Source organism: Pongo abelii, chromosome 13, assembly GCF_028885655.2.
Source record: "Pongo abelii isolate AG06213 chromosome 13, NHGRI_mPonAbe1-v2.0_pri, whole genome shotgun sequence".
NCBI classification, from domain to species: domain Eukaryota; kingdom Metazoa; phylum Chordata; class Mammalia; order Primates; family Hominidae; genus Pongo; species Pongo abelii.
In genome coordinates, this window is record NC_071998.2 from 21,742,579 (window position 1) to 21,768,634 (window position 26,056).

The following is a 26,056-nucleotide window of genomic DNA, read 5'->3' on the forward strand; positions in this document are numbered from 1 at the left end:
TCCCAAGTTTACAGGTGCCCACCACCATGCCCGGCTAATTTTGTTTTGTATTTTTAGTAAAGACAGGGTTTCACCATGTTGGCCAGGCTGGTCTCGAACTCCTGACCTCAGGTGATCCACCCACCTCGGCCTCCCAAAGTGCTAGTGTCAGGCCTCTGAGCCCAAGCCAAGCCATCACATCCCCTGTGACTTGCACGTATACACCCAGATGGCCTGAAGTAACTGAAGATCCACAAAAGAAGTAAAAATAGCCTTAACTGATGACATTCCACCATTGTGATTTGTTCCTGCCCCACCCTAACTGATCAATGTACTTTGTAATCTCCCCCACCCTTAAGAAGGTTCTTTGTAATTCTCCCCACCCTTGAGAATGTACTTTGTGAGATCCACCCCTGCCGGCAAAACATTGCTCTTAACTTCACCACCTAACCCAAAACCTATAAGAACTAATGACAATCCATCTCCCTTCGCAGACTCTCTTTTCTGACTCAGCCCACCTGCACCCAGGTGAAATAAACAGCCATGTTGCTCACACAAAGCCTGTTTGGTGGTCTCTTCACACGGACGCGCATGAAAGCTAGGATTACAGGCGTGAGCCACCGCGCCCGGCCAATATTTTGTATTTTTGATTGAGATGGTGTTTCACCATGTTGCCCAGGCTGGTCTCAAACTCCTGAGCTCAGGCATTCCAACTGCCTCAGCCTCCCAAACTGCTGGGATTATAGGTGTGAACCACCATGCCTGGATGAAAATATGTTTATTTTTGTATCGAATTGCCTTGCTGCTCTTGTTGAAAATTAGTTTCCTATACTTGAATTGAATTTCCTTATCTTTTACTGAGGATTTTGGCATCTCTGAGTGATACAGGACAATAGTTACCTTGTTTTTAATGTCCACATCAGTTTTAGTATCAAGGTAACACTAGCCTCATAAGAGGAGTTGGGATATGTTATCTGCTTCCTGAAAAATTCTGTGTAATAAGTGCATAATTTTTTCCTTATGTGTTTGGTAAGCATTACGGGTAAAGCCAGAAGTTTTCCTTGTGTGAAGATTTATAATTACAAATTCAATTTCTCTAATAGTTATAAGAATAATCCTAACTTGTACTTCTTCTTGTGTTAGTTTTGGTTTTTAAGGAATGCATCCATTTCATCTAAATTGCAGGATTTACTGGCATAAAGTTGTTCATGGTATTCCTTTTATTTTTTGAGAGAGTCTCGCTCTGTTGCCCAGGCTGAAGTGTGGTGGTGCAATCTTGTCTTACTGCAACCTCTGCCTCCCAGGTTCAAGCATTTCCTTTGTGATTTCTTCTTTGTTGCATAAATTATTTAGAAGCATTTGTTTAATTACCAAATATTTGGGAATATTTCAATATAGTTTATTTTTATTGATTTCCAATTTGATTCTGCTGTGTTCTGAAAATACACTTTATATGATTTTCATCTTCTGACAGTGGTTGAGACTTGCTTTTTAACCCAGCATATGTTGTTCAAATCCTCTATATCCTCACTGATTTTTTTCCATTTGTTCTATTAGTGAGGGAGAGGTGTTAACATTTCTGAATATGATTGAATATTTCTCTCTCTTTAGGGTTTACTTCTGTTTTTAAGTATTTTGCGTATATGCACCTATCTGACATTAGGTGCATATATATTTAGGTTAATTGTATCTTCATGATAAATTGAACTTTGATCATTATAAGGTGATACTCTTTATCTCCAATCATATTCTTTGTCTTTCTAACAACCTCTGCCTTTCAATTGATGTTTTTAGTTCATTTACACTTATATAATTATTGATACAGTTGGGTTTAAGTCTCTATCATTTTGCGTGGTTTTCAATTTGTCTCCTTTTTCTTTCTGTCTTCTTTTGGATGGATCAAGTATTATTTTAGTGTTCCATTTTATATTTCCTATTAGCTTCTCAGCTATACCTCATTGTGTTGTGTTTTAAATCAGTGGTTGCTCTAGGCATAATATATGTCCATTATTTATTATAGTTTTCCTTGAATTAATGCTATACAATGTCACAAATAATGTAAGAAACTTATAACGGTATAATTATTTACCTCTCTCTTATCCTTTTTGCTACTGTCATATATCATATATTTTACTTCTATGTATAAATTCCACAATACATTGTTATTATTTTTGCTTTAACCAATTACTTTTGAAAAATAAAATATAAAAGAAAAAAAGAAAAAGAAAATAAAGAAAAAATATTTTTCATGTTTACCAACATTTACCAATCCCAGTGCTCTATAGGTCTGAGTTTTCATGTGGCATTTTCCTTCAGATTGAAGAATTCTTGTAGTGAGAGACTGCTGGCAGAAAATTCTGAGGTTTTTTTTTTTTTTTTTTTTGTAATATCTAGAAATACCTTTATTTTTGAAGAATATTTTCACCGAATGTAAGATTTTTTTTTTTCTCTGAGTACTTTAAGGATACTACTTGGGATACTACTTGATGGTCTTTGGTTCTCCATTGTTTCTGAAAGGAAGTCGCTTGTCATTTTTATTGTTATTCCATCATATGTAAAGTGTCTTTTTTTCTCCCTTTGGTTGCTTTAACTATTTCTCTTTGCCTCTGGTTTTCAACAGTTTGACTATGATGTGCTAGGTGTGTCTCTCTTTGTATTTATCTGACTTGGCATTTGCTAAGGTTTCCCAAAAAGTGGATTAATGTATTTGATCACATTTGGAAAAATTTCAGCCAAGGTTTAATCAAATATTTTTCTGCTCCTTTCTTTCCTTTCCTTCTGGGTTACTACCACAGATGTTATATCACTTATTCTCTGTGCTTTGGTTTAGATAATTTCTATTGAGCGATCTCCGAGGTCACTGACTTTTTTCTTCTGCTGTGTCTGTTTTCCATTCCCTACAATAAACTTATTTTAGATATTGCATTTCTCAGTTTTAGAGTTTCCATGTGGTTTTTTTTAGAGCTTCCATATCTCACCTATATCTATCTTTACCTGTAGATCTTTCAATATATTTATCATAATTAGATTCTTTATCTGCTAATTCCAATAGTTGGGTCACCAATGGGTATGATTGTTTTTTCTCTTAACTATGGGTCATATTTCCTATTTTTCTCATTTCTAGTAATTTTTGATTGTATAATAGACATTATGCGTGATACTTTGTGGGATTTAGGATTTTGTTACCTTCTTTGGAGGAATGTTGTTTTCACACCAACAGGCAGTTAAATTACTGACAAATACCTCCTTCTTCTGGAGGCAGTTTCAGGTTTTGTTAAGGTTTTTCAGCTTTACCCTTAGCTCTTGGATGTCGTATGTACTACCAAGGTTTGGCCCTTATGGGGTTTACTAGCCCTTCTAACTTGGCATGATCTGAATTCTAAATCGTCTGCCCAGCAAATGCTAACTGCTATAATCTATGTTCACCTTCCCCTGAGTTCCTTGTAGTCTCATCCTGCAAAAGTACAATTTCGGAGTCAGCCAAGGACTTAAAAGGAGTCTGTTTATGGATTTTGGGACATTTCTTTTTGTGGTTCCCTCCCTTGTGGGATTTTTTTCCTTCAATATCTAGCCTCTCTGGCAGGACCAAATTCTGATACCTCACTCCTTAGGCCAAGACTGCTGCTTTCTGCTTGAACTCTACTCCCCATGAAAAGAAACTGAAAGTGCCTATGAGGAAGAAGTGAACAAATGTGGCTTTCGCTCAGTGTGGTTTCTATCTTTCAAGAGATGTTGGCCACTGGTGGTGGCTCACGCCTGTAATCCTAGCACTTTGGGAGGCCGAGGCAGGCAGATCACTTAAGGTCAGAGGTTCGAAACCAGCCTGGCCAACATGATGAAGCCCCATCTCTACTAAAAATACAAAAAAAAAGAAAAAAATTAGCTGGGCATGGTGGCAGGCGCCTGTAATCCCAGCTACTTGGGCGGCTGAGGCAGGAGAATTAATTGCTTGAACCCAGGAGGCGGAGGTTGCAGTGAGCCGAGATCATGCCACTATACTCCAGCCTGGGTGACAGAGTGAGATTCTGTCTCAAAAATAAAAAAAAAAAGATGTAGACCCTCCTGCTTTTGATCAGTCTCCAATACCTTGAAAACAATTGTTCTTTTATATTTTGTGCAGGGTTCATAATTGGTATTGGTAGGACTGTTATTCTCATACAAGCTACTCCATGATTACCAGAAGCCAGACCAGAACTATGTGCCAAAGTCTAACTTTCAAACATTTCAGATGTACTCAATCTCTAAATCAGGTCTTTACTGGCTAATACTCTATCACCAGTTTTAAAGATATCTCAATTTTCTCACTCTTAAGTAATACTCTGAGTACTTTAAAAAAGATAAGATGTGTGTTAGCTTGAAGTAAACACCATCTGACAAAAATATCTAGAACTTCCTTCTGGCCCAATTGAATGATTCTCTTCCCTTTTGCCCTCTTTATTTCTGGGTTGTAACTTATAAAACCAGCCACCTCTTCTTCAGTAACTCTCTCTCTCTTGCTTCTGTATGGAGTTCTCTCATTTTGTGCTTCCGGTGCCCTTTTCTGTTTTCTTTGGTTTCTTCAACCATTAACTGTTGATATTCTCCAAGGCTCAGTTCTTGCCCCCTTATTTTTCTAATGATACTTGATACCCTGGGAAAACATCTATTTGAATTGCTTTTGTAAAGAAATATTTTTGTATGAAACAGGGGACTCACAGAGAAGAAACCTCAACCAGTCTCAAGGTCCTTTAAAGTAAACTGTTTAAAAGTGGACATTTGGATGACCAAATAGTTCACAATAATTTATTCTACAATGTATTACTTCCACTGGTAGTACAGTAGAAGGGAGAGGGGACTGACAGCAGAAGGGATTCTTTGAATTCCAGAAGCTTGAGGTATCTCTAGATTGGAAGGGACTTTGTAATAGTGTTTCCTTTCCCAGAGGTGACTTACCAGATGGAATACTGCATTTAAAGATTAAATCATAAAGAAATAAGACTTTCTTTTAACCCAACAGGAATAAAATCAGAATAAAGTGGTATTTCACTTATTTATAATTAATAATAAAATATTTCCATTCTATGTATAATAATTTGTCCTACCTGTTGTTAAAATTAGTACAGTAAGTAAGGTTTCTACAGCCCAACTGGCAAGGTTCCCGGACATCCGCTAAACAGGTCAACATGGACACTTCTACTGGATTATATTCACAAAAGCGATCAAACTCTTGCCAACTCTGTGTATTGCCCCAGCTCATGCTGTAAAGTTTAGTGCAGAGTTCCCTGAAACAAGAGCACAAATGCAGAAGCCGACATGAGCCAACCAAGTAAATATTTGATTTGCATAAAACTAAAACTCTATGAACTATATACTTTGGAACGTAAGTGAGAAAAAAAGTAAAAAAACCAAATGACTATTTCCTAGAAACTAGAGCCAGAAAAAGTGATTGTTTTCCATGGAAAACAGGCTTCTTTTATCACCTACCTTTTCTCTTTTTGTCAAGGTTGCTAGAAATCTCAGTGCCAAATTTAATGTTCAATTACAGTACTTGTGCATCCTTAGTTCCTGGCACAATTATTTCCCCCTATATCTTTCTGATTTCTTTTTTACTTTTACTTAAAGCGCATGGTTTTGCCTCCACAAAGATATATTCCCTTATATTTATGTTCAGTCACAGAAGGTAAAACTAGGACATGGTCCTCTGACTTCTTTTAAGAAGCATGATAGACTTAGGGTACATTAGTTTCTCCCTGAAAAACTATACTAAAGCCATTTCTATTCCCTAAGATATTCCAAAGCCTCTATGTACTATTGTAATACACAATATTCTTATTTTTAGTACTCAATGATTACAAAGCAACTTATGTGTATATAGCTAAAACATTTGTACCATTTCTAAAGTGCTCTCACACATGATATTCATTCATTTTATTTACAAAATACATGTTTACAATAAAATTTTCATATTATTGAAATATACAAAATTATAAGTAAAAATTTTCATTCACCTTATATTTTATTTGACTGTCATATTTACCCCTATGACAAAGATATTTTTACTTTTACATTTGTTCATTCACCCCACCAATGTTTATTGAGTGTCTATTTTGTGTGAGGGCCTGTTCAAAGCACTGGAAATACAATGGTGAATAAAACAGACAAGGTCCCTGCTATCAGGGAGGCTTACACATTATGGGAATAAGGAAGCTCTGATCAAGTTACATCAGGTACCTCGATCTGGAAACTTTCTTTTTTCTAGTCCTTAACTTTCTTTCTTTTTTGTTTTGTTTTTAGAGACAGAGTCTCACTCTGTCACCCAGTCTGGAGTGCAGTGGCGTGATCTCGGCTGACTGCAGCCTCTGCCTCCTGGGTTCAAGTGATTCTAGTGCCTCAGCCTCCCGAGTAGCTGGGATTATAGGCATCTGCCACCACACCTGGCTAATTTGTGTGTGTGTGTGTGTGTGTGTGTATTTTTAGTAGAGATGGGGTTTTGCCATGTTGACCAGGCTGGTCTGGAACTCTTGACCTCAGGTGATCCACCTGCCTCATCCTGGAATTACAGGCGTGAGTCACTGCATCTGGCTAGTCCTTAACTTTCTATAGGTTGGGTATCCCTCATCTGAAATGCTTGGGACCCAAATTTTGGATTTTTTTTGGATTTTAGAACACTTGTATATACCTAATGAGATATTTTGGGGCTAGGACCCAAGTCTAAATACAACATTCATTTATGTTCATATATACCTTATACACATAGCCTGAAGGTAATCTTATACAGTATTTTAAATAATTTTGTGCATGATACAAAGTTTTGACTGCATTTTGACTGTGACCCATCACATGAGGTCAGGTGTGGAATTTTCTACTTGTGGTGTCATGTCAGCACTCAAAAAGTTTCTGATTTTGGAGCATTTTGGATTTCAGATTTTTGGATTAAGGGTGGTCAATCTGTATTTGCCTTGGACAGGTTATTTAACATCTCATAGTTAGTTTCTCAAGTGTAAAAGAAAAATTACACAAATTTCTCCAATTATCTCCTAAGGTTTTATGAAGATGAAATCTGATGAAAATGAAAGCCTTCAGCAAACCATAAAACCCTGTATCAAGGTTAGAGAGAGGGAAAAGCCTTCCTTACTGAAGCTCTTTTGGGACAACACAGCCATTCCAACCTCTAGTGACTCTATGTAGGTGTACACTTTATTGTGGGCATTCTAAGAAACACTCAGCATCCCTCCCATAAATATATTTATTAACTTCTATAAGCAACCCGATTTCCTTAATTACAAGCCTAATTTAATTTCCCTTTAAGCCTTTTTGTTAATTTTCTTTGGATATTTTTCAGATTTTTCATGTCTTTCATTTATTTATTTGGAGACAGAGTCTCGCTCTTTTTCATGTCTTTAATTAATTTATTTATTTATTTTGAGATGGAGTCTTCACTGCGTCACCCAGGCTGGAGTGCAGTGGCGCAATCTCAGCTCACTGCAACCTCTGCCTCCCAGGTTCAAGTGATTCTTCTGCCTTAGCCTCTCAAGTAGCTGGAATTACAGGCATGTGCCACCACGCCCCGCTAAATTTTGTATATTTTTTAGTACAGACAGGGTTTCACCATATTGGCCAGGCTGGTCTCAAACTCCTGACCTCAGATGATCCCCTGCCTCGGCCTCCTGAAGTGTTGGGATTACAGGCATGAGCCACCGCGCCTGACCTTCATGTCTTTTAAAACATTTGCCAAAGTTTGATTGACAGTTACCAAAGTTTGATGAGCTATTCTAGGCAAAATTTTTTGCTAAAGGTCCATCCAATTTAGAATCCACAGGAAAGATTGTTTTATGCCTGGTATCTTATATTCATTTCAGGATATCCTAGTAACATGGGGTCCCTTTTTACCCCAAATATCTCTAATAAAGCACATTTCTATTGTACCTGTGTTCTACCAATGATCTTAGGTATCTCCACTTGTTTTTGTCTCTAGACTGCAATTCCTACATCCTATATTTGTATTGTTAATTTTTCATCCCTAAGTGTATCACCCAGATGAATGCCAATATGCTACCACCTAACTCTGTTTATAAGTGTTAACCCAGGTTATCCACCAATATAATAAAAAGTTCAAAGTTTCATAATTTAATAAAGAGAATGTCCCTTAGATGTCAGATCCAAACATCTTCTAAACTGTAAGCTTACTTAATGATTTCTATAAGGATAGAATTCACCTATTGCATCATCTTATATATTTACTACCCTGCCAATGCTAATCCTCCACACCCGAAAACATAGTGCTTTTAGCACTCAATATACAGAACAATGTTTTGTATATGGTACACAATGCTCAATACACATTTGTTGGATGAAATGACATTTTATATTTTCCAAATGCTAAACCTATACCATGTAAGAATATAACACACATTTGCTAGGCTTAAAATCATTAATTAAAATGCCATTTTCTACTGATTTTAGTAAAGGAAAATGAAATACTAACCTACATGTTGAAGTGTTTGCTTTAGAACAACAATGCAATTTAGCCCCATCAAGGCCTGTAGAGGGAGGAGGGTGTACAGTGACTCCAGGGTGAACAGATTGTGAGCTTTCAAGAAAACATTGCCAAAGAGGATCTTGAGGCAAGGGCTGGGTCTTACAACCCTCGATGAGACCATCAACAATCTCCATTTCCGTTTTCTTGGACATCAGGATTCTCTTGCAGGCATTTTGGCAAGCATGGTCTTCAGCTCTGTCACAGCAATATAAACCTACATTTTCAGAATATAAGTGGCTTAATTAGCTGTTTTTTTTGTTTGTTTGTTTTTATTATACTTTAAGTTCTGGGATACATGTGCAGAACATGCAGATTTGTTACATAGGTATACACATGCCATGGTGGTTTGCTGAACCCATCAACCTGTCATCTACATTAGGTATTTCTCCTAATGCTCTCCCTCCCCTAGCCCCCAGCTCCCTGACAGGCCCTGGTGTGTGATGTTCCCCTCCCTGTGTCCATGTGTTCTCATAGTTCAACTCCCACTTATGAGTGAGAACATGCGGTATTTTGTTTTCTGTTCTTGTGTTAGTTTGCTGAGAATGATGGTTTCCAGCTTCATCCATGTCCCTGCAAAGGACATGAACTCATCCTTTTTTATGGCTGCATAGTATTCCATGGTGTAGATGTGCCACATTTTCTTTATTCAGTCTGTCACTGATGGGCATTTGGGTTGGTTCCAAGTCTTTGCTACTGTGAATAGTGCTGCAATAAACATACTTGTGCATGTTTTTTTTTTCCTTTTTTTGTCATGCTCTGCCTAGCACAGAACATGGCAGTGTAGTGGAAGCCATTACTACTCTTAGTTATATGTCAGTATTTGCAGAATACAGGCCCTACCAAATTCTCTATTACTTTGCAGTGTAGCAAAAAGGTGAGGAGCTTTAGGTGGACAAGGTATCTATTACCAGAATCCACCACTGTCTCCAATCATGGGATCTTTAGCACCATCCTTACAAAAATGAAAGGCCATCCTACACCTAAGAAGTCCTCACAAGAGAGGTATTTGACATTCCTAGAAAAGGTATTGTAGATCAAGCTGGAATTATTTCCTGCTAGAAACAATTACCTAAAAGGGATTATGTTCTTGACATGAGATAAATGACTAATTTGTATAGCAACAAACACAAACACCATATTGAGAGGTGAAGCTGGCTGAACCTCTGGGTCAGGTGGGGACTTGGAGAACTTTTCTGGCTAGCTAAAGGTTTGTAAAGGTACCAATCAGCACTCTGTAAAAATGGACCAATCAGCACTCTGCAAAATGGACCAACCAGCGCTCTGTAAAATGGACCAATCAGCAGGACATGGGCGGGGCCAAATAAGGGAATAAAAGCTGGCCACCCGAGCCAGCAGTGGTAACCTGTTCCAGTCCCGTTCCACGCTGTGGAAGCTTTGTTCTTTCACTCTTCACAATAAATCTTGCTGCTTCTCACTCTTTGAGTCCGCGCTACCTTTATGAGCTGTAACACTCACTGCGAAGGTCTGCGGCTTCACTCCTGAAGTCAGCGAGACCACAAACCCACTGGGAGGAACAAACAACTCTGGACGCCACCTTTAAGAGCTATAACACTCACTGCAAAGGTCTGCGGCTTCACTCTTGAAGTCAGCAAGACCAAGAACCCACGGGAAGGAACCAATTCCAGACACAATATTTCATCACATCCCAGGACCACATAAAGCTTTTATATATCTTATGTTAATTAATCTAAGTTGTAACGTAAATAATGCAGTAGCGAACTCTGACAAGATATCAGTTTGGCTCTGCCTTTAATTTTCTCAAAGAATCAGAAATAAAAAAACACTTTCAACCATATTACAGAATTCAGAAGGGCTTCTTTGAAGTAGTTTTCTTTGACTTTGGAAGAAATCTGTGCATATCTGTTTGGTGCCTTCTTTTCCAGATTCCTCTGTATTGGCAAAGATGGAGATGGTTGTTCTACCCTTAAACTTAAACCCTCTTTCTGCTTTTTTATTGAGCTGTCATCTCGTTAGCTCCAGCAGTACCTCTGTATAGACTAAATGTCAGAGAGCACAGATCTGCCTTTAAAACAAATGAAGGTTATTAGGGCAATGCTTCATCCTCTGATTTTGACCACACAGTACACCTGACCACACAGCTACACCACAGGATGTCAAAAGCCATTAGAGTTCTGATTTAGATGGTGGCCAAGCAAGGCACACAGTACTGCTTTTGAGTTACAAAAAACAAGTCTTCCTTTCTTTTCGTCTTTTTTTTTTTCCCCCCTGAGGCAGGGTCTTGCTTTGTTGCCCTAGCTGGAGTGCAGTGAAGTGATGATGGCTCACTGCAACCTTGAACTCTTGGGCTCAAGCGATCCTCCAGCATCAGCCTCCTGAGGAGCTGGGTGTGTCACCACACCCAGCTAATTATTATTATTATTTTTTTGTAGAGCTGGGTTCTCACTTTGTTACCCAGGCTGGTCTCAAACTCTTGGCCTCAAGCGATTCTCCTGCCTCAGCATCACAAAGCGCTGAGATACAGACATAAGCCACAGAGCCTCTTTCAATATCCCAGTGTAAATCAAAACATTGACATCTTATAAATCAGTCTTTGGTCAGTTTGGTCAATCAGTCAGTTTTTATAAATCTGGTCACCTCTAGGTGAAGAAAATGGATTCCAGGATGTACAAAGCTGAGACTCTGAAGAGCCATATCAGGTGCAGTTTCATCAGGAGGCCCTGATTTTTAAAAGGTATCAGGCTGTCTTCTCATTGTTATGACTTTTTAATTACAAAAGTAATAATTGTCCATTGGCAAAAAATTCAAACACCGTGGAAAATATATAAAGTGAAACAATTAGGTATAAACTAAAAATGCATCACACTATATTTTTAGTTCTGTGATTTACTTTTCTTTTGCTTAATACATCTTGGACTTCACTATTTTTTAGAGACAGGGTTTTGCTCTGTCACCCAGGCTGGAGTGCAGTGGCACAATAATTCACTGCAGCCTTGACCTCCTGGGCTCAAGCCATCTTCCTGCCTCTACTTCTCAAGTAGCTAGGACTACAGCTATGTGCCACCATGCCCAGTTAATTTTTTAATTTTTTGGAGACATAGGGTCTCACTATGTTGTCCAGGCTGGTCTTGAACTTTTGGCCTCAGGCAATCCTCCCATCTAGGCCTCCCACAGTGCTGAGGTTACAGGTGTGAGCCACTATGCTGCTCCCTTCCTCCCTTCATCCCTTCCTTCCTTCTTTCTTCCTGACGGAGTCTCGTCTGTTGCCCAGGCTAGAGTGCCGTGGTGCAATCTCGGCTCAATGCACCTCCACCTCCAAGGTTCAATCAATTCTCCTGCCTCAGCCTCCCGAGTAGCTGGGATTACAGGCACGTGCCACCACACCTGGCTGATTTTTGTATTTTTAGTAGAGACAGGGTTTCAACATGTTGGTCAGGTGGTTCTTGAACTCAGGTGATCTGCCCACCTCAGCCTCCCAAAGTGCTGGGATTACAGGCATGAGCCACCGTGCCTGGCCTTTTTGTTTTGTTTTGTTTTTTCAGACAGGCTCTCTCTCTGTCATCCAGACTGGAGTGCAGTGGTAGGATCTTGGCTCACTGCAACCTCAGCCTCCCAGGTTCATGTGATTCTCCAGCCTCAGCCTCCCAAGAAGGTGGGATCACAAGCGTGTGAACCTGGCTAATTTTTGTATTTTTTGTAGAGACGGGGTTTCACCATGTTGCCCAGGCTGGTCTCAAACTCCTGAGCGCAAAACGATCTGCCTGTCTCGGCCTCTCAAAGTGCTGGGATTACAGGAGTGAGCGACCACACTCAGCCTTGGACTTCTATGTAAGAAGTCCTTTTTTTTGTTGGTTGCCAAGTGTTATTATTTTATAGGTATGCCACAATTTACTTAATCAATTTTAATCAATGCTGTATTGATGGATGTTTGGATTATTTGTAATTTTTCTCTATTATACCAGCATTGTAGTGAACATCATTTATATGCATATATATTTATTTTTGCAAATTTGTATAAGTTTTCTTGTGAGATAAATTCTGAGAAATGCAACTGCTAGATCAAAAGCTTATGATAATTTGAAATCCTAATGGTCATTACCCAACTTCCCTCCAAAAAATCCATATCAGTGAACTCTCCCACCCTCAGAATTGAGAATTCCTGTTTCCTCATACCCTCTACAGTCTCATCTTTCTTGGCCCCTTTTGGCTGTGACAGTATTCTTCAATCTGCCAAATCTAAATACCAAAGGAAGTCTGATATTTCTCAAATGACCTAGACTGCAGATATCTACAAGAACATATCACTTCTTTTTACAAACGATTTTACCAAAGATTGAAATGAGAAGAATATGTCCCTTTTACTTACTATCCGTTGGGTTCCTCATTGGATAAGATTGAGTATAATTGTTCACACAATGTATTAATTGTGGACTAATAGAGGCACAATAATTTTCCACTGCTTTGATCTGAGATGGACCAGGAGAAGAGTCTGTTCGAAAAATGGCTTGACAGTATTCTCGGCAGTTTGTGTGATGACCTGCATAACTGCAACAAACCGAGCCCACTATGGAGAAAAAAAGAGAAGGCACTGAAATGGAAACAGCTTTTTGTTAACATTAAATCATCATCATAATGATGGAACAATATGTCTTTCTAAATTTGAGAAATAAAACCATGCCACAGATGATGAACACTTAAAATCGGCACTTCTGTAGGTATAATCATGGGGACACTCAAGTGCTCACTAGTGTAAGAAAGTCATTAATCATCAACTTACAGTCTATAGTCCAGTGGTTCTCCACAGGAACAGTACCACACCCCACAAGGAGTTGGACTACGACTGGCATTTAGTACATGAGGGTTAGGGCTGCTAAACGTCTTGCAATGCATAGGATAGCCTCAAACAACAAACACTGTCTCTCAAAATGCCAAGAGTGCCCATGTTGAAAACCAGTGAAGTAGTGTCTTTCTGTATTAGATTTGTAGAGGTTTATAAACACAAAGCAAAGCAAAACCAAACCAAACCAAAATAAAACAAAACCCCAAATCCCTCACATTTATAAAACAGGGCCAGTAAAAACTAAGTGATGTAAGGATCATTTAATAAATTTGACATTTATATAAGTGTATATCTTGAAACAAAATCCCAACACAGTTTGAACATCTATCTGTAAGAGTATGCCTAAATTGAGATAGACTTCATCTCACAATTGGTATGTCCTGCTTCAACACTGAAAAGAAAATTCATTTGAAATAAATATTACTCTGGATTTACATATTAAAAAAATCAATGGGCTGCCATTTAAGGTATTTTGGGAGAGCTAGATGAGTAGCTGGGGGTGCAGATGTGGGATCTGTAAAGGAGAACAAGAACCCCTCACAGGAATCTAAGGGAGTCTGTGGGAGGCTGAAGGGAGAGGTAGAGGTATGGCAGGAAGAGGTTAAGGGAAAGCAGGGGGGTCAGGCGCTGTGGCTCACACCTATAATCCCAGTACTTTGGAAGTCCAGGAGTTTGAGACCAGCCTGGGCAAAATGTTGAAACCCTATCTACACTAAAAATACAAAAATTAGCTGGGTGCAGTGGCATGTGCCTGTGGTCCCAACTACTAGGGAGGTTGAGGTGGAAGGATGGTTTGAGCCCAGGAGGCAGAGGTTGCAGTAAGCCAAGATCTCGCCACCACACTCTAGCCTCAGCAACACAGCCAAATCTTGTCTCAAAAAGAAAAAAGGAGAGAGAGAGAGAGAGAGAGAAAGCAGGGAGGAAATTCTTGATAATTATTAGGGATAGACACGGAGGAACCAGAATCAGGTTTCTGGTGAATTCCAAAGACCCATGAGCAGGGAGTTCAGGTGACTTCCAGAAATAATGATAATAATAAAGTCATAACCAAAGAAACTGAACTAGGACTGAACTGATATAGGACAAGCCTCAGTTTCCCAGACCAGGAAACTATTCCATACCTACTGTACCACCTCTTTTAAACTTGCAACTACTACCAAACTTATTGTGTGTATTGCCAAAGAGTTCATTTTCTTCACAAAGAACAAATTTTTTTTTTTTTTTTTTTTGAGACAGAGTCTCGCTCTGTCGCCCAGGCTGGAGTGCAGTGGCATGATCTTGGCTTACTGCAACCTCTGCCTCCTGGGTTCAAGCAATTCTCCTGCCTCAGCCTCTCTAGTAGCTGGGATTACAGGCACGTGCCACCACGCCCAGCTAATTTTTGTATTTTTAGTAGAGATGGGTTTTCACCATATTGGCCAGGCTGTCTCAAACTCCTGACCTCAAGTGATCCACCGTCTCTGCCTCGCAAAGTGCTGGGGTTACAGGCATGAGCCACAGCGCCTGGTCAAACAATGATTAATGGCTGCATTTATCACTGTAAACCTCAGTGAGGATACATTGGTGGAGGTGGTGGGGAATGGTGAGGACATGTAAGAACAGACACATAGGAACAGGACAAGATGCCTATCTTCTGATTCTTCCATTCGGCTGGCTTTTTCACCAGTGTGGGAGGACATAAGATTACATGCCTGAGACTACCTGGAAAATCTTGAACTAAGCCCCAGTTAGAAAGGATGGAAGATAAATTACAGACAGCAAATGTTTCTTATTATCCTTCAATACACTTCCCTGCTGAGCTAAAGAACTCTTTGTTCCTTACATGTGTTTTCCCATCTCTAACTGCTCTCACTATTCCCTTCACCTGTAGCCCTTCCTCCAATCTCCATTTCCTCCATTCTCCGCTGTTCACATCTTATCCATCCTTCACGGCCGGGATCAGCTACCAACTCCATGAAGCCACCTCTAAGTACCCCTGCAGAATATGATCCTTTCTTTCTCTGAACTCCTGCAGCACTTTATCCAGTGACACTATCTCATATCCTACCATATCCCAGGGTTCTTTGTGTCCTCCACAGATGTGTGTCTGCCCCACACTGACCAAGTACTCAATCAACGTCTGTTGAATGAACTGAGACGTAGCACTTGGCAAGTGCTACATTATATAGCGTGGGTGTACTTAACTTCTGAAAATGGGCCTATTTATTGGGTTGTGATCATCCTCTAGCACATACAGCTGTAGTATCTGCATTGTAGATCTACAGTTAGGACATGGGAATTGTTATAATACATGAATGACCTAAATACACCATGGGAAAGAGCCTATCAGAATCCTGCTGTGCACATTGCTTCAGATGGCTAATTATATCTTTGGACTGCTTGTACAACCATTGACAAATATACTTACTTTCATTTCTGCTAATGCAACTGAAAAGAGCATTCTGTAAATTGAAGAAAAACAAATAAACAGAAATTAACAACCAGAGAGAATTTGTAATTTAATTCCACTTTATGGTTACATGGAAATCATGATATTAAAACTATTTAATTCTTCTCTAAATCCAAGACTGAAAACACAGAAGTTATGAAATGATATCCTGGTAAAAAGGGAAACCATCTTCCAACATATATCAGGATCAAGATGACTACTTGGAGCCATAAGCTGACCAGTTATAGCAAACCAAGTTTATGTAAAGCTGTAAGTGTGTGTGTGGGGTGGGAGGGGCTACAATGTATTAATCTTAATTATTCCTTGTAGGATATAAAAACTTTCCAGAAAATAATCTAATGAATGACATCTAGGGAAATATATATTTCATGTAACCACTGCATTTTAGATTTGAAAGGATTTTAGACATTATCTCTGCTTGTTCTCAAATATGGCTGTACACTGGAATCATCTGAGTTTCCTAGACCTTACCCTAGACTACAGATTCAGAATCTAGGGGTGAGGCAGAGAAATGTAAATTCTAAACAAGACTTCAAATATGGTTTTTTATAGCCATCCTGGGACCAGAGTTTGGGAATCTATCATTTTACAGATGAAGAAACTGTTTCCTCAGCAGGGGAAAAGAGACCTGCCCCAGGTAACAGAAAAAGTCAAAAGCAGAGTTTGAGTCTATAATTAGTGTCTCTAGAGTGCTTATTGTTCAGAATACACTACCCTGTATTAAAGTCAACGTAAAGAAAATAAAACCCAAAACAAGACAAAAATGAAAAGCTTATACAAAGCCATTTGGATATTTAGGGCTTGTCAGCTATGAATAATAATCAATCACAATGGGAAGATAATGACTTCCTAAAAGAAATAATATGGGCATAAATTACAGGCAGAAGGAAGTCAAGCACACCCTTATTGTTGGAACGAGATTATTTTGGCTTTTAATTGCAGCCATATTGCAAGGTGGCTAGGTGATGGGGATTTGTTAAAGGATCAGCTACTGGAATTTAAAACCTAGCTTCAAAGATCCCTCTATGTAGCTGTGTGAAGCTGTATTCATTCATTTTCTCTGCTAAATAATATTCCATTGTAGGAATATGCCACACTTGATTTAACAATTTAAAGCAAAATAAAATAAAACCAAAAACCCTGGGCCTCATAGATAAGGGTTCCTGAATTCACCCAGTATGAATTCTTTCTGCTAGAGACTCCATCAAGCAATATAACAGGAGTGAAAAAGTAAATATTCTTAGTGTTCATTAACAATGATCTTGTTTATATCTCTCTTCATTCATGTTTCCTTCTTTTAGTGTGACTTTTCAGTTATCCATTATAGATAACTCTCTATTTAAATGGATTCACTGGACTCAGGAACACTTATAAAATGATCTAAATCAATATTAAAAAGTAGTCAGCTACCGGCTGGGCGAGGTGGCTCACACCTGTAATCCCAGCACTTTGGGAGGCCGAGGTGGGAGGATCACCTGAGGTCGGGAGTTCGAGACCAGCCTGACAAACATGGAGAAACCCTGTCTCTACTGAAAATACAAAATTAGCCGGGCGTCGTGGTGCATGCCTGTAATCCTAGCTACTCAGGAGGCTGAGGCAGGAGAATCACTTGAACCTGGGAGGTGGAAGGTGCAGTGAGCCGAGATCATGCCACTACACTCCAGCCTGGGCAACAAGAGTGAAACTCTGTCTCAAATAAAAAAAATAAATAAATAATAAATAAAATAAAATAAAATAAAGGTGGTTGGCTACCAACTTTCTAGCCCTCTTTGACTGGATGAATGCAATTCTCATTGCTCTTTTCTTTCTAATAAGATCTTTGTTCCCTTTGGTTTGGCTTTTTTTGACCTTGTACCTGAATAAATATGTTTGATATCTTGGTGGCTATCTTGGGTTGCATGGCCTGATTTTCTAGTATTTGATATTTTTCTAGTTATTTTTGAACTTTCCACAGAAGTGGTTTTCAACTAGGGGTGATTTTGCTTCCCATGATACATTTGGCAGTGCCTGGAGACATTTTTGGTTATCACAACTGAGGGGTGGAGAGTGCTACTTGCATCTGGTGAGTAGAGGCCAGGGACACTGCTAAGCATCCTACACTGCACAGGACAGTCTCCCTCCCGCAAAAGATTATCCAGACCAAAATGCCAATGGTGCCAAGACTGATAAACTCTGCTCTAGAGACTTATACTTTTGTTCAACCTGGATGTTTAAAAAACTGACCTTACAAATAAATGTCACTGTGGTTCAGCCTGTGGATCACTTAGCTTCAGGGAGAGGTACTACTAAAGGAGATAAAACCTGCGAAATGTGAGAAATCATCTAGTCCAACTTCCTTATTTAATAGAAGCCAGAGGCCAAGGCCTAGAAAGGAGAAATACTTATGGACAATAGCTTTTACTCACAAACAGGGGCTGGCAAACTATGGCATACAAGCCAAATCTTGCCTGCCACCTGTTTTTGGAAATAAAGTTTTTATTGGAAGACAGACATGCCCATTCATTTACATACGTTTAAAATTTTAATTATTTTTTTCATTTACATACTTTTTTAAATTAAAAAAAATTTTTTTAAGACACAGGGTTTTGCTATGTTGCCCAGGTTGGCCTCCACTCTGCTGCCTCCCAAGTACTTGGGACTACGGGTGCATGCCGGCTTATTTACATATTTTATATGGCTACCTCACGCTAAGCACACTTCTATGGCAAAGAGTGAATGATCTCCAAGCCTAAAATATTTGCTATCTGGCCCTTTACAGAAAAAGTCTCCCAATACCTGAAGAAAAAGGAAAACGGCACAGTTGCTTCCCTTGATGTCACATCCAGAGTTCAGAGATGTTCTTCAAGCATCTCTTATTTCTCTTGACGTTCATTAATAGACCTTTCGTGCCTAAGTTTACCTGAATTTGTTGAACTAACCTTTTATATTTTCATATGGCAGCATCATGTGAAAATTACCATTAACCACTAACATTTTAGTGTTAATAAACACCATCTTGCCTCTTTACCCATTTTAAGGTCTAAAAGAATGTTCCTTCATTCCAGTATACCAGCATTTGATGAATAAATTCTGTTACACCTATCATGATTTAACAGACTGATCGTATCTCCCTCTTTGATGAATGACTCCTAAATTTACTATATGTAACGCTATCTTTTTACCACTTTAATACTGCTGGTTAGTCTGACAGGGCTTAGGACATACACATAATGAGTTATAGGATTAATAAACTTAATAGTTTCTTCATTTCTTAAGTCAGCCTGTCTTGAAGTCTTAGCTAGTCAATTTTTAAGCCTTTCAAAAGTCTGCCATCTGACCTTTGAAAGGTAACTTTCTGACTTTTGGAGGTAACTGAGGGTTCGTATTCACTCCTATGGTGCCTCTTTTGACCTGCTTACCAATACCACACCCAATGTGCCCCCATATAACAGCTCCCTCCCCTACTCATGTTACTCAAGAATAGGTCAAAACTATAGGGGTGCTGAGGTGAGGATCTACCGCAACTTCAAAGATGCAAAGAACATGTCAGCATACTGGAGTTGACAGGGTCTCAAGAGAACTTCAAATCCAAAAGCTGTCACTATCTAGTTGGAGAGCCAGATATGTATAAGCAAGCAAAGGGCAGGGCCAGGGCTGGAACCCAGACTGCCCTGCCAGTGCTCTTCCATGACGCTGCACTGAGAATAATCTGGATTGTTTTTCTCAATGCAGCCAATGCAAGGTTGAATGTTTGTTCACAGAGTAATCTATTTAACCAGTCCCCTATTTTTAAAATCAGTACCTTAAATTGTAATCAAAAAAGGTCACCATTTTCTTGAGGTTAATATTATTTTCCTTAAAAATATTTTGATCCTAAAAAAAAAAATTTTTGATCCTAAAATCTTTCCTCTGGTAGCTGCTCTCAATGACTAGTTCCCTGCCCTACTCTCACGATTAAATTCCTGAATATTTGACAATTAGTACTCCCAAGCTGGTAGATGTCAGCTCCAATATATTACTAGATGGGGGTGTGATAGGATGGATTCAGGAAGAGGGAATTCCAGGTAGAACAAGCCCTTTGATCCAGTGTTGGGAGCATATGAACTGTGGGCAAACCTGGCACAAAAAACAGAGTAAATCAAAGTTGAGGGAACCCTATGTGATCCTTCATGCCACACTGGTTTTCATTTTGGTGGGGAAGACCCTTTGGGTGCACCTGGGAGGTAGACTCTGCTGGTCCAACCTCTAGCCCAGAAGTTCGCTCTGCAATTTATTTTCTGCCACTTCAGTGACCCTTTTCTATTGATTTTTAAAATAGGAAACTGGTTAAATAGATTAATCTATGAACAAACATTCAACCTTGCTTTGGGTGCATTCAGGAGAGAGAAATCCAAATAGTCCATTACAATACAGTGAGACAAGACTATTCTCACAACGCAGTGTCATGGAAGAGCACTGGTAGGGCAGTCTGGGTTCTAGCCCTGGCTCTGCCCTTTGCTCGCTACGTATATCTGGCTGTCCAATTTGATTTGGCTTTTGGATTTGAAAAAAATGGTTCATTCCTCCATTTGTCCACTTGTTTCAATCCTTTCTCTGTCCACTGCCCTTTTACTACTGGCTACTCCAGCTCTCTCTCATTTTCATCAATAATAAAGATGATGACAACAAAACACTGATCATATGAATCTTGTAAAAAAAAATTACAGGTTTGAATTTTGGATGATTTAGTTACTTTTGGACAAAGACCCAAAAGAGCACATTTTATTAACTGTTATGTTAATGTTTTATATGCCCAGTACTTTCTACTTAACTAGGCTACTACTTAAAAGTAAAGGGGCTACTTTGTTTCTAAGGCCTCAATAAATAAAAATCTGTTTCCTTTTCACAGATGGGTTGAAATTTCTTCCAGTTTAAAGTTTCGCATTTCATACAAGAAATCCAGCTTATGAAATGCTAAGTAGGAGAGGTTAAATATAACTGATCTTTAAAAACATAAATGTTTTTAAACCTCTACAAGGTGTTTTTTCCTTGTGGATACCATGAATGTCAAAAAGTATAGATGACTAGAATATGTAAGGAGTTTAATGTCATGACTTGGAAATATCACTAAACAAGAGATTCTTAAATTTCTTCGGCCTTCCAAATGATGTGTCATTTCAACAGATATGCAAATAAAGATGAACACCCAAAACAGAAATGAGCTTTATAGGTCTAGACTGCTCAGAAAAATTTGCTCATTATCACCACAGGGCACCCAACCCTGTGGGAAGCAAATTCACTGGCAAGTAACATCTGCAGAGAAACACAAGGTCTAGAAGACAGCCTAGCACAGAGTATGTGCTTGTGGTGAACTGACTACAGTAATGGCCCCAATTTTTCACATTTCCTTATATCTATTTCTTGTACACTAACTCTGGCCTTAGCCATGTGACTTGCCTTGCTTTGGCCTACTGGGCACTAGCAAGCTTGGAGCAAGCAGTTGCCCGAACTACACTTGCATGTTTCCACTTTCTCTCTTGGACTCCTGCCACCACCACGTGAACATGCCTGAGCTAGTCTGCTAAAGGGAGGGGAAAACATGGAGAAGATCTGAGCTGACTTAGCCAAGGGCATCCTAAAGCAGGCAGCCCCAGGCTGACCTGCCATCTGATTGTAGACGGATGAGTGCGCCCAGCTGGAATCAGCTAAACCTGGCCAGAGCAGAAATGCCTAGTAAGCTCTTAGATTTGTGAGAAATAATAAATTGTTACTGTTTTAAGCTATGGAGTTTTGGGATGGTTTACTATACAACATTATTGGGATAATAAATAGTACTCAGAATGAAAACATTCTCCACAGTACAGTAGAAAATGAGCACTTTCTCCATGCATTCCAAGAGTGTAAGACATTTACACAGAGTTTCCACATAAAGCTGATATACTGTGTTACAAAGAACCTTGAATAATTCTGTTCTCCAGAGTGGGAAAAAGTCTATAAAATTTTTCTATCTATAAAAGTACTGACTGTAGCACTTTGTTACAGGCAACAGCTTTCTGCTCATCCTTTAAGTCTTACCTGCTCTGTGAAGACTTCCCCATTTCCCTAGGCAGGGTTTTTTCCTCCAGGCTCCAATATGTCTTGTACAGACTTCTAGCAATGTACTTGTCTCACTGTATTGTAATGGACTATTTGGATTTCTCTCTTCCCATGGACTAACTATGAGCTTCTTGTAGACTAAATCCTTTCATTTTTGTACCCTGAGAACAATGCCTGATACATATTAAATATATTGGTTCAGTGTGTATCAGTTCAATGAATGTTAAGTGAATGAATGACAGAGACAAAGATAATTATAGGAACTCTGTCCCAGGAACTCAGGGATTAGTATTAAAAAGAGACATGTAAATATAGTTATGCTATAGAGCGACAAATGCTATAATAAAGCATGCAAAGGGCTTAGAAGTAGTGATCAATTTTATGTGTGTGGAGAGAAGATGAATGGGCAGGAAAGGCTTTAAAGTGGTACCATTTAAACCAGGATTTAAGGCAAAGGTTACTCTAGTTCAATAGGGGTAGTGATGTTCTGGAACCAGCTTTTTTTTGTGGGGGGTGGTTGTGGAGAAAATCTGGATTTGTAGTATTTGCTGATGTTCACGGTGCAAATACCTCCACCCATGGCTGATTTTAAGGTACAAGCTGGCTTGCAAAATCCCTGAATATTTAACAAGCAGTACTCCCTAGCTGGTAGGGAGCTGGTATTGCCAGCTCCAGTATACTATACTTTTTGTTCCAAGATTCAGAAGAAGGAATTCCAGGTGGAACAAACAATTTGTACAACTACAACTAACAAATAAAACAACAGGGTCAATCTGGGAAACTATAAGTAGCATGCTGCTTAAATGTAACAGAGAGAAGAACCAGGAGCTAGACTGAGAAAAGCTTGGGATACTGGGCTGAGGAGCATGAGCTGTGTTCTACAGGGAAGCAACTGAAGGGTTTAAGGAAGGTAGTGACATGGATCAAATTTGGTCTTTAAAGAGATGAATCTAGAAGTGGATATAGTAGATAAGAGGAGAAATTAGACACAGGAAAACTAGTTTGGCAGCTATTATAGGTATCCAGAAAAGTGGCAGAAAGGCCTAAGCTAAGGCAATACCTGAGGATCTGGAAGGGAGACTGATTTAAGGTACATTTAGAAGGCAACTCTTGAGGCTTGAGAGACAGTAATTTGTAGGAGGTGATGAGAAAGAGGAAAGAGTAGACAATACCTCTCAGGCATTTAAGTTGATGTACCTGGAAGGATCATATTGGTACAACCAAAGAAGAAATGCAAGAAAAATCATAAGTTTTGTTTTGTGTGTGTGTGTGTGTGTGTGTGTGTGTGTGTGTGTGTGTGTGTGTGTGTGTGTTGCTGCTTAGGGGTGGAAGGGAGGGAAGGGGAGGCAGAAAAAGTAGAGAAAGTAATAATTAATTTGGTTGATTTGAAATCAATCAATTTTGGTTTGATTGATTGTTGTTCCAAGGGAACATCAAAAGTACATGTATCCAATAGTGTTCAGGAGCTCAGAAAAAAAGGTTAGCAATGAAGATTCTGAAGTTGTCAGCATATAGGAACAATTAAATCTATGGGAGATGAGATTGCTTAAGGGGAAAACCTTGGCCACTTAAGATGAGACCAGGTCACAATCTAATCTGATTTGATCAAATTTCCCTTTTGGAATGATCTTGTTCAGGTGACTTCTGAGAAGAATGAACTGGAAAAGGAAATACACTAGCAGCAAGGAGACTAAATAGGAGTTACTCCCTCCCCCCAACTACAAAACAAATACGACAAACCAAAACAACATACAAAGTTTTATACTATCTTAAGCCAGTACTGCAGGACCTAATAGGTTTCGCTCTTTTTGGAGCTCATCAGCTGCAGGTAACGGCTCAAATCTACTCTGATACAGTATACCTGTATAGCATTTTACCATTTATAAAGCCTCTCATTCATAGTCTTCTATTTACTATATCCTGGCAATTCCTGAAGTTGCCTCAGCATAAACTAAAAGATGCTTTACTTTTAGGTCCTGAGGGCTTTGCTGAGGCAAAGTACCACACGATTCCTTTTGTTAAAATCCCTAAAAGCTGACTGGGCAAGGAACAAAACTGTCCACAGCCTAGGCTGTGATCTGCCACAACTAGATGGTCTCCTCTATTCTTAGAACCACTGCAGTACAGATCCAATCACACTGAAGCTTAGGAGGCTTCTAGCTGTCCAGAGAATCCTGTTGGTCCTGATATCCCTTCTCCTTTTATCTCTAAATTGGGCTAATTTTTCATCCCTTTTCCTTTATGCTTCTGGTAGTAAATCTAGAACCAAAGTTAATTTGAAAGAAAAAGAAACAAAATAAAATTAATAGATACACAGAAATCTTTAAGCAGAACATTTTATTGTGACATTTCCTGAGGAAACAGTATACAGTCTGGGTAGGCATACATAAACATACATCAAACACTGGCATCCAGGGGCAGAACAAAGGGTATAGTAAACTACCATTTGTGGTAAAGGAGGGTAGAGGAGGACTATACATATATATATTTACTTTTATATGCAGAAAATATCTCAAATATCTCTAGTAACTTTAGGAACTGGATGGCTGTGGGAAAGATAATTCATTGTATACCATTTTGGATTCTGAACAATGTGAAAATCCCAAAATTAAAATTTAACACATACCTGTACCGTTCTGTACATTTAGCTGTGTACTGACAGGTGGGGCTAACAGAAGACAGAATCCTCAACAGTCTTAATTTTAGCATTCTCACAGAACCAGAGCCCCATGGCAGAACAATATTTTAGTTGTATTGGCAACTGTTTAGTTTAAAACTTAACTGCCTTAAGACTAAAAAAAAAGTCCTCACAAAAATACCCCCTACTAACTTTCCTTCACAGTTTCTCACCTTCCTTAATGATGTAACATCAAAAAAGTGTATTGAAGAAAGTTAGCAAAGAAAGGAGAGCATGAAAATGACATTTCTGAAAATATAAAGAAAAGCTTAGAGAAGAATCTGTGAAAGAAGGAAGAACAAGTAAAAAATATAAAAAGTATGATGGCAAATTTGTAGCACTGCACTGCAGTGGCTCACGCAGCAAATGGACAGGCATTTATATTTATGGCCATTATGGTAAGGGAATGCAGGTAAGGCCTGCCATTAAAGGTATAAAATGGATTTACAAACCTCAAACTAAAATTTATCTCATCACTTTATAGCCATTGCCAGTCTCTGGGAATTCATCAGCCTCATATTACCTTAATGAAGCTTATTGTGACATTTAAGAAAGAAAATTAACCATCAACAACCAAAAAATTTTTTAAATCATAATTTTGGTGGCTAGAAGAAAATGTTCACAGCCAACCTGTGAACGAAGACTCTGCAAAAAGAATCTACACTGTATTTCACACCCCCTGGAAAACACGAATTCATTTTTCCTTTAGTTCTAATCAGCCAATGTGCACAAGTATGGCTATTCCTATGGTTTACAGCCAGCATCTGTTCTGACTGTTGGTGCCTATGTAACTACGGCTGCTGAATACTTTGAATATCATCTCTGGTTGTAGCTTCACAACACATTCATGAACCCCATGTGGCCTAACCAATACTTTTAGGTGGGCCAATGGACAAAGCCTGTGAAAATGCAGAGAACCTAGAACTGAGCATGTCCATGATACTTGAACATGCCCATAAAGGAGTTATCAAGCTAATGGTTGATTTGGATAGCTCCCACAGGCCAGCGTCTGGTGACCCCACAATCAAAACAAGTGTGATTCTCAAAAGAAGTACTCTTAAATAGTGAAGGATATATTATTTCTTAGGTATTCATCAGAATAAGAGAGCTACAGAGTTGGAAGAGAGATCATCAAATCTCCTGTCTGTTGCAAAAATCCCCTTCACATGAATCCAGTAAGTCTTTACTTGAACATTTCCAGTGATAGGAAGTTCTCTGTTTCTGGAATATCTCATTCCATTTTGATCAATTTCAGATCAGTATCTGGCTCCTTCTTTTCTAGTTCCCTAAAGAAACTTAGCTCTCTACTCTCTATTTTTTTTCAAAAGAATAGATTATTTTAGATTCTATTAGATTCCTAAAAGATTCTATTCTCTTTCAAAACCCAGCTCTCTATTCTTTTTACACTTCCCCTTCTATGGAGCTTTCATTCACTCCAAGGTTCAAGGGTTACTTCAAGGTTGACTGTGGGCATGATAATTCTCTTCATCTTTAGTCTGGATTCCTAATCACCTCTGAGATATGGGTCTTTTAATGTAAAGACCCTAACACACCATATGC

The 26,056-nt window shown here is 39.0% G+C and overlaps 1 protein-coding gene across 4 annotated transcripts in view; it reads right to left on the bottom strand.

Moving 5' to 3' along the window:
- Positions 1-26,056, bottom strand: part of RECK (reversion inducing cysteine rich protein with kazal motifs) — an 87,949-nt gene that overhangs the window by 28,082 nt on the left and 33,811 nt on the right. For 3 of the 4 annotated variants that reach the window (XM_009244274.4, XM_024252557.3, XM_054519726.2), the window contains 4 exons: positions 15,724-15,757; positions 12,843-13,040; positions 8,444-8,711; positions 5,061-5,240 (listed from right to left, as the gene is read on the bottom strand). In XM_009244274.4, the coding sequence (XP_009242549.3) occupies positions 5,061-5,240; positions 8,444-8,711; positions 12,843-13,040; positions 15,724-15,757 (680 nt within the window). Of the gene's footprint in view, positions 1-5,060; positions 5,241-8,443; positions 8,712-10,250; positions 10,542-12,842; positions 13,041-15,723; positions 15,758-26,056 lie in introns of those variants that run through there. The other variant, XM_024252559.3, reaches the window with a different exon arrangement.